At 43.6% G+C, this 9233-nt stretch overlaps 2 protein-coding genes across 2 annotated transcripts; one reads left to right on the forward strand and one right to left on the reverse strand.

Annotated features, from left to right (window-relative positions):
- Window positions 1-480: 480 nt before the first annotated feature.
- LOC135610155 (pathogenesis-related genes transcriptional activator PTI6-like) lies at window positions 481-1666 on the forward strand. The gene has a single exon (XM_065104305.1). The coding sequence runs from the start codon at window positions 670-672 to the stop codon at window positions 1411-1413; it is 744 nt and encodes a 247-aa protein (XP_064960377.1). The 5' UTR covers window positions 481-669; the 3' UTR covers window positions 1414-1666.
- A 2158-nt stretch (window positions 1667-3824) lies between these two features.
- On the reverse strand, window positions 3825-8928 carry LOC103981848 (transcription elongation factor TFIIS). The gene is made up of 2 exons (XM_009398601.3): window positions 8549-8928; window positions 3825-5005 (listed from the first exon to the last, which is right to left on the reverse strand). The coding sequence occupies exons 1-2, from the start codon at window positions 8705-8707 to the stop codon at window positions 4007-4009; spliced, it is 1158 nt and encodes a 385-aa protein (XP_009396876.2). The 5' UTR covers window positions 8708-8928; the 3' UTR covers window positions 3825-4006.
- Window positions 8929-9233: the final 305 nt, after the last annotated feature.

Consider the following 9233-nt stretch of genomic DNA (forward strand, 5'->3'; position numbering starts at 1 on the left):
ATAGAATATAATATAATGGTGGCGAATTGGTTGTGCCTGGCGTCCGCGACGGGCACCACCATCACGTGACCCCTGTCGTCTCCTTGTGCATGCCACATAGTCTGCCGAATTATTCACGTGCCGCAATGACGCGCTCGACCGCATTCGCATGAGTCACTCGCTCTCCGCCGTCGATCGAGGCCATCGCACGGTCGGGCATATAATAATAATTGTGCCTCCTAGTCCATTCGCTGGGTGCGCCACGACAAAGGCGGCGGCGTGCTCATCCGAATTACCAGATTGTCCTTCGCGGACGGCTCACAGCGACGGGCCATCTTCTTATGACACGGCTTTCAAAGGCCGCGTTTTGATCCAACCGCATGGTCGAGGTCGAGGTCGAGGTCGAGGGTAGATCTGAAATTAACGTTGAAGGGCAGATTGGACATTTTGAAGGATGAGTTCTTATCAACCTTGAATAAATACACCCCTGATTTCCCGCACTGCATTCAGCTAAAACCCTCGCCTTCTGATCCGTATCTTTTGCCCTTCCGGTTTCTCCATCGTCCGCCGGTTGCGGAATTAGAGGACGGGGAAAGCGCATCTTTTGCCTTTAGTTCGAAGCGAGACGACGGAATCCATGGCTTTACCTTTTCCACCGATGATTTGCCGGTGGTAGATAGCGACCCGGCGATGGATCCGACGAACGCCGCCGGCACCGCGGTGAGGCTGTCAGAGCATGTGGTTGTTATCAGGAAGACGATCCCGGCGAGCGAGGCCGCCGGTTGGAGGTGGCGGGACCGGAAGCGGCGGGTGGTGCGGATCCGCTTCGATGACGCGGACGCCACTGACTCTTCGTCCGGCGAGGACGCAGAGGTCGGAGGGCGGCGGAGGGTGAGGCGACACGTGCACGAGGTCGGGATCGAGGTCGCGCCGGGCCGGCAGGCGGCCCCGAGGAAGCGGCAGGTCAAGGGGGCGGTGGGGGGAGAGAGGGCGAGGAGGTTCCGTGGCGTGCGGCGGCGGCCATGGGGCCGGTGGGCGGCGGAGATCCGCGACCCTGGTCAGGGAAAGCGAGTGTGGCTCGGGACCTTCGACACCGCGGAGGAGGCAGCGGCGGTTTACGACACCGCCGCGGTGCGGTTAAGGGGCCCGAAGGCGGTGACCAACTTCTCCCCGACGTACGCAGCGCGGGCCGAGACCGACGGGGACGACGGCTGGGGGAAGGGGGACGGCGCCGACACGTGCGGCGAGTCCCGCTTCTCGCCGAGGTCGGTGCTGTGCTACCCGGAGGAGCGGTCGGCGCCGTTCGGATGCCTCTGCGGCGGCGAGGCGGACGCCTTGGAGGCGCCGCCCTTTTGCTTGGCGGAGTTCTACTCCCCGAGGCGGCAGTTATGGGAAGTGGAGTTTGGCGAGTTGGACGCGGACGAGTTCTCGTAGCGGAAGCCGTACCGATCCGGAGAACAATGGATTATAATTATATAATACGAAATTATATTAAAATGACGAATTTACCCTTCGTCACTTAAAGATGTTTGCGGCGAGGAGTTCAAGTAACAGCAAGCATCCGAGGATTGCAATGTAATGTTGAGTCGAAATAGTGGGTGAGGACGAAAGCATTTTCTCGTTATTTTGGTTGGTGGATTGTAGCAAGTCCGGAGAGATTTATAATAGCTATTATTTGTGGCTTTGACTGCGGTGGCAATATTCTAATCTCACATCGTGTGCTATCACTCTACATTATGTCGTCAAAGGGTGTTGGAGTGTCAAACCTTTATTTGATTTTAATTTTCGCCACCAAATATTTCACATATGTAATATACATAATATAACTATAATTTATTTCTCACATATGTAATTTATTCTGCATAACATTTTGCCCGTCATACTGCTTCGATGACTGCAGCGCAACATTCTGCAAGAGCTCGGACTGTTTCCGGACCCCATCAAAGATTCCTTGCTATCCATGCAGCAGTCATAATCATTCCTAATATCTGCTGCTGCTGATGATGATGATGAGCAGCTGATCAAGCTCCACTAATGTCTTCACCCCCGTCTCTCTCTCTCTCTCTTTCTTCAGCGGGTTTTCTCAGGTGAAATCTTCAGAGCTCGGTGATCATTGCTTCCTGCTCACGAACGGAAACGAGCATCTTCACAGGTTACTTGCGATGAGGGGATTGGCGATGCAGTCTTTGTGCGTCGTGTGAAAACGATCCACGGACCCATTCTTATTCGTGAGGCCAGCGAGCACCGATGACAGCCCATTCGTGTACTGCACTCGCAGCGGCTAACAGTGTTCGGATCTTCTCCAAATCGAACGAAGATCGTGGCACGCGCCTTTCGATTTCGACGAATAAAAAAGGTCGATCGAGGGTTGGGATTCGAGAATCGCAAGTTGGAGCGGATCTAAGGACTCCGTGCCATCGAATGCGGCAGCATCTACTGCAGAAATGATGGGCGATGCAAGTCCACATCTTGCGTGCGTTAGTGGTCTGATGTCTGCTCCACAAGTCGCGAGGACTTATTTGCCGACAAGCAAATTAAACGTGAGTAAATGGCCTGATAACAACAGGAAATGCACGATTAATTGCGTAAGCCTCAGTACAGAACATTATTCCACAACGACATCGATCATCCTTATTATTGAACTTGATAATTCTTCAATCTGTTTCCAGATAAATGACTAAGTATTATAATTGATTGTTATTTTGATCATTAGGAGTTTAAATATGCATCCCATTGTATCTACTCCGCCGGGAGTCGAAAGCAACGATCACCTCGGTGTTGGGTGTTCATTTCCTTGATGCCAACGAAGATAACGTAGACAGAGAGAGAGAGAGAGAGAGAGAGAGTGATCCAAGACACTATCACCTCGGTGTCCAGACAGCAGACGACAGTGACGCTTCCAATTACTTGCATATGGAGACAATTGTCATCGAAGATGTGTCCCAAAAGCTTCCTCATTAGCCTATTTCTCTCTCACAAAACCGATGTATCAATCATCATACCGGTATGTTAGTTTATCCCTTCATCAACTGTTACTTCGATCCACACAAACTCTTCCTATTTTCACCACCTGGTAACGCGGTCAGACTCTTTTGACCGATTCCTCCCCTCCGAGAATTGCAGGTCAACCACGGAAGCCGTACCAAATGCGGAATGGGGATTTCATGGCAGCATCGTCTATTATAATTTGTCTCTTCACTGCACCAGCGAACGAGACCGCAAAGAATCATCTGCTAAAAGCCAATCCTGTCACGCAGTTTACCTTTGTCGATGCATATAAAAGATTCGACCATCCGAGTGCGATGTATCCAACAGCTGACAGCGTACGAGTCTTTTGTCTGCACAAGTTAAGACACCTGCTGCAGTGGCTCCGACGTGAAATGCCGGTCGACAAACGCCCTTGTTTCTTCTAGCTGCACATGAAACACAACGATCTACAGTTTGGCGACTCAGAAAAGAATCTCCAGACTCGGTGTTGCAGAGTGGAAATTATACATCAACATCTTTGCAGTGTAGAAGACATAACGGACGAACATGCAGTCGACATTGGCAAGACGCAGAAAGCTGCGCTTGAGAAGTGGCAGAGCATAATGCCTCGACAAGGAATTCTACTACTGTTTGGTCTTTGCTGACATTCATTCGGTAGACTACCATTTAGCTTGGAAATAAATGGACGATACATCTACACAGCATGAGAAGTGAGGCTGAGGCCTTTCACTGTCTGTCATACATGCCAAGCAAACTTCCCAATGAAGTTTGGCTTCGATGTTTCTCTCGGTTTCATCGAGTTACTTGCAGCACTGAGAAGAGCATATGCGGAAGGCACATATCGAGACGAGACCGAGTGGATTCAACACTTTTAATTGATGATGGGGGCAGTGATCAGCAAACATGAAAAAACTATGCTGCTACAGTTAATCAACTAAAAATTAATGAGTTCCGAAAGAAACACAGGATAGAAGCAGCCCTAGAAAAAGAAGGAAGATTAGACCTGGGATCTTCAGCAATCTTTCTGCCGCATATGCACTCAACAGAACTTCCAGTGATTGTTGCAATTCACACATGTCACGAATGTTGTCATTGGCTCATCGGCGCTTCGGGTTTGCATTTGATAGTATGTAGTCTTCCTCTGTCCACAGCGTCCGCATTTAAACTGATCAGTGGTAGCTTTAGGTGGCCCTCCTCGCTCACATTCAAATAAGGCCTTCTCTTTAATTTGCTTGTTTGCAAGTTTCCTCTTGTCGCTGGCCATCTCCTCGGGGGTCATGGCAATGAGTTTCTCAGGTTTCACTTCTCCCACAAGAACTCTCCTTCGAAGATCAGTGTTGTTCCCATCCTTCAAGTTGAACATTATGGACCTGTATTTAAGCTTTTGAGAACCATTAGAACGTCCTAGTTTCTCAAACATCACGGACTCCACCAACACAGCAGCTCGAATGGGATCACATGCATCCACTTCATCCAGGATGTTCCTCACTTCATCTCTTTCATCTTCGCTGGTCTCACAAGAAACTTTGGAGAAAGCCTCAGCTAGAAGTTCCCGAACTTTGTCTCGAACAAGATCATTGCATTTGACCATAGTTGTCAGTTTAGGAGGACCAGCTGGTACCATAGATGGTTTCTTGGTAGTAGAAGCCTGGTGATCTCCCTTGGGTATCCTCTCATCATTGACAGCAAGCACTCCAGAGTCGTTGCTGCTATTATTCTCAATCTTGTTTCTTTCTGATTTTGAAATCTCAGCTTTCATGCTCTGGTCTCTATCTTTCTTATCAAACTTGAAACTTTCTGAAGTTGAAATTCCATCCATGATGGCTGGCCCAGACTTTGAAGTCTTGTTAACCTTGACAGTTTCTGTTCTCTCAGATTTGAAATTTTTTATGGAACTTTTATCATCAGAACTTCCATTTCTCGTGGAATTTGAAGTCTCCTGAATGACAACATTTTTCCAGAATTCTAACAAGGCGGAAGCCTCAACTTGAATCTTTGAATGGCAATGCTTCGTGAGATAGCGAAGCCGTTTGCCCACCTGCGGAACAGAAAGCATGTTTAAGTCCAAGAAGGAAAAACAGCCAAATCTGACGATTTTTGCTCGGTGATGCTAAAGTGTTGGGGAAAAAAAAGAAGAAAAATGTATAAACATATCCTAAAGTGTTGGGAGAAAAAAAGCTCAGAGATTCCACAAAGAGCGTACATAAAGTGTCAACAAGCCTTGTATAAGTCTTGAAGAGGTTTTTTATAGAGGGATTGAGTGAGAGAATATAAAGAGCAGATGGGCCAATATGAGCATGTGAATGACTTAGCTTGGGCCCACTTGCTTGAAATACTTCATTATGTTTAATGTCCGCAAGCAGTAAGTATGAAGATTTCATTTGTAAAAAATACGTCTTTGATATGAGTCTCCTGACAGAACGTTTGCTTCTTGGTTGCTATATGATGAAATATAGGATAGGCAACAAAAAAAGGTCTAAACTAAGAAAACAAAAGAGAGCATAATAGCTCCGGATCAACCATATTATTATTCCCATCGGCAATGCAGATGTATAGTAGGATTAGCTACGACAATCAGTCATAAAGAACAAGATTTCTCAAGATTCATGAAATGTGTCAAATTCTTATATATGCATATAAGAATATATATATATATATATATATATATATGAATGATATGTGCACATGTATGTATATACATACATGTATATGTATGTGTATATATATCAAGGTTCGCAATACCGTACCGTATCGGTATTTCGATCTGGGCTCGGTACCGAGCGGTACACCCAGGTGCACCGAGCACTGTACTGTACTACTACTGTAACAGTGCACTGCACTGCTACAGTGCACTACAATAGTGCACTGCTACAGTGCTATAGTGCGGACCAGTACCGGGTGGTCCACGTACCGCTGACCTGTCGGACTGATATGTACCACCCATACCGGGCGGTACGATTCGGTATGGCAGACCTTGGTATATATACATATATATATACATATACATATATATATACATATATATATATATACATATATATATATATACATATATATATATATATGAAAAATAAATAAAAAATAAAGCATTCCATGATTTGGTTGCAACTTAATAAATTAATGCCAAAATTTTATGCATAATTCAAAGGAAAGAAAAATACCAAAAATTATTAACAACAGAGGAAAGCATATTAAACATCTGAATTTGCAAAAAAATTATATTAAGCAATGCAAGCAGTAAAGAAATAAACATAGAATAAAGGAAATTATACACAACAATTCATGAACAAAATTTTCAGCAAACATCACAGTAATAGGTCAAGTATGCAAACTATTATTTATCTGACAAGGGAAATGCCAACTGCAATCGAACAAGGACTATAACATACAGTAATACAGTATCAGATTTCCATGGCATTTGGCAGTGAAAGTAATATTTTAATAAACAATCATCAAACAACGAGCATTGATGTTGGAGTTGCTTTCTATAGCATCTAATACACTCTTTTTAAAGAATACATATGCTCTACAGCATGACATTTTAAAAGTTTATGTTGAGAACTATAGTAACGAACCAGAGGCTGACCAAATTATGACCTTTGATACTTTAAATCTGCATCTAAAACTTTGATCAACTACAAACTAATCCTAGAAATAAAGTGCCATCCTCAAATTTAATTATCGCTCATCATACAATTCATTACAGCAGCAGCTATCAATCACAACCTCAGATTTCTAAACTCTATATAACAGTAACATGATATTTACCAAACATAACACCAAACCTGACTGGCATAATAAACATAGATAGGAAGGGCATCACATTACACAACGCCTAGTTCGTAGCAGCACCATGTATCTTTAAGCAAGTATTTAAATCTCAGCCCAATAATGATTTCAATAACTAGACGGACATGTACAACACCGGTAATACCGACCTAAACCAGTAAATAGCAGTCAATACTAAATGGCACAATTTACTTTTGATTCTTGCCTTTGTGTTTTTATTACTTACCAAAGCCACATCATAAAGACCAGGATGAGGCTTGTTATGAGTTTTTAATTTGTGGGCCATGCCCGTTACAATTACACTTATGCAACCACCTGAGAACTACCTTGGTGCACAATTGACCATAGCCTTGATTGAAACCTCAATCATATTTATTCTTACGTATTTAAATGTCCTGATCATGCACAGTCATGAGCATATGAACATCGATGCAGATGTTGCTTAAATTGACCATAGCCTTGATTGAAACATCAATCATATTGAAGGTGCCTACATGCCAACATTTAGATCGAATTCATGTTATCCATTTGATATGACATCGATGAAGATGTTGCTCAAAGCTAATACCACTCAAAGGAACTTCTAGAAACGAACTCAATTTAAAAAAAGAAAGCTAAATCTAAGCATAACTTAAATGAGAAACATCCAGGTAGCTCTATAGTCAATCATTAATTGCAGAATTGAGCCAGCATTTATTTACCATGGTAGCAGGAAACACTGATCAAAGCTCAACCATGATAGCATTTATTCCTCCTCAACTCAATGAATGTTTGTCATAAGTATTCCTACAAATGCCATTCCTATCAGTTGTCTTACCGTAAGACAGAATGATCCTGAAGTATAATTTACTATCTATATTGATTCTGTCATCAATAGTGGCAATGTATTCCACAAGAGAAAGTTCATCTTGTTTCTATGTTTACAACCCAAAGGAAAGTGACCTATATGGTTAACTATAGAGCAAACCATTGGCATGTATATGGCTTTGGAATCTCTACCATATAAGTTTTATTTTACAGGTTGTCCAGCGAAACTTTTAGAACTTGATATCTAATATATCCAGTAAACAACTACAGTGAAAGTTATAGTAAGTCAATTTAGCATCGATGAAATTCTTACTACGCACAGTTTTGAGAATCGTTCTTTGGCTGGTGCTATTATATATAGGAAAATACTATCTACAGTATTTTGTTTTCCATCATCTATTTATATTTGTTTCTGAGACTATAATTTTGTTATTCTTTTGTCATCTTCTTGTTTATGCGTTTGCTTGTGGTTTACTTCTAGCCATACACTAACATTGTATTTGCAGGACTGCATCTGTCGAAATACCCACCTCTGATGACAAATTCAGTGCCTGAAGATCTAAAAAATAAAAATCGAATAAGAAAGTCAGGTTCCCAACCACTTAATGAATCTGTAAAGACTTCCATACCGCTAAAGATGAGCACAACAAGGCAAGAATTGCGACCAATAAAAGACCAAAATTCAGTGATTAAAAACTCGAACTTTTTCCATCATGTTGTGGTAAAAAAACCAAACAATTTGTATCCAAAAAAAAAAGAACTAGTCCTTCGTATAGAAGAAATGTTGTATATATCGACCGTAGTACAGCTCGAATCAACCAAACGAAAACATTTAACGCCAGCATCAGAGACTCGAGTTCAAAAAAAAAAAATTGCCAACTTTCATCGACTCAAAGAAAGATCATGCTTAAGCATCAAAGAAGCGTAAAGATAATTCCGTTACATGCCATGTCGAAGATGAAGAAACATGAGAAGAAGCGAGTACCTGGGTTTCCACCAGATTTTGCGTCGTCACGGGGATCCTCCTCAGCCGCCTCAACGCGTCCACGCACCGATCCACCTCAGGCGACGGGCCGCCGGCCTCCGCCGCCACGTCGGCCGCCTTCTTCGCGGCGTCGAAGGTCTGAAGGAGGTCTTTATCCATGGAATCCAATCTCGACGCTCGCGAAATCAAACGAGGAAATCACCTATCAAAGATCCCGGATAAGCGAGAGCCGAAGACTGACCTACGATCGAATCGCCCAAGGGTAGGTAGATGGATAGATACAGGTAGCAATCCCAGGATATCGCTACGGTGGCTCGCTCGAGTTCCCTCGCAGGTGGGAGAGATTTGGGGGCTGGGTGGGGGCTCGAAGGGAAACGAAAGGAGCCGCCGACGGTGGAGTCGAAGACACATAAAGGGTTGGGGGGCCTGTACTTCTCAGCATGGGGGCTTCGGAAGGATGACACGTGTACTTCGTGATGAAACTTTCGGAGGATGATGATACCTACACACAACTCTTACGCACCTACCGAACGACAACAGCTGACGTTTATCGTGTACCAGCTGAGGGCCGTTCGACTTGCAGTCGACGTTGGGGCTGATCTTGTTGTTATAAATTGTTTAAATTAAAAAGAAAAAAAATCTTTTCAAAAGATTTATTTAAAAAAATATTTTTTTATATAATTAT

The sequence above is a fragment of the Musa acuminata genome, chromosome BXJ2-4 (genome assembly GCF_036884655.1).
Source record: "Musa acuminata AAA Group cultivar baxijiao chromosome BXJ2-4, Cavendish_Baxijiao_AAA, whole genome shotgun sequence".
In the NCBI taxonomy this organism is placed as follows: domain Eukaryota; kingdom Viridiplantae; phylum Streptophyta; class Magnoliopsida; order Zingiberales; family Musaceae; genus Musa; species Musa acuminata.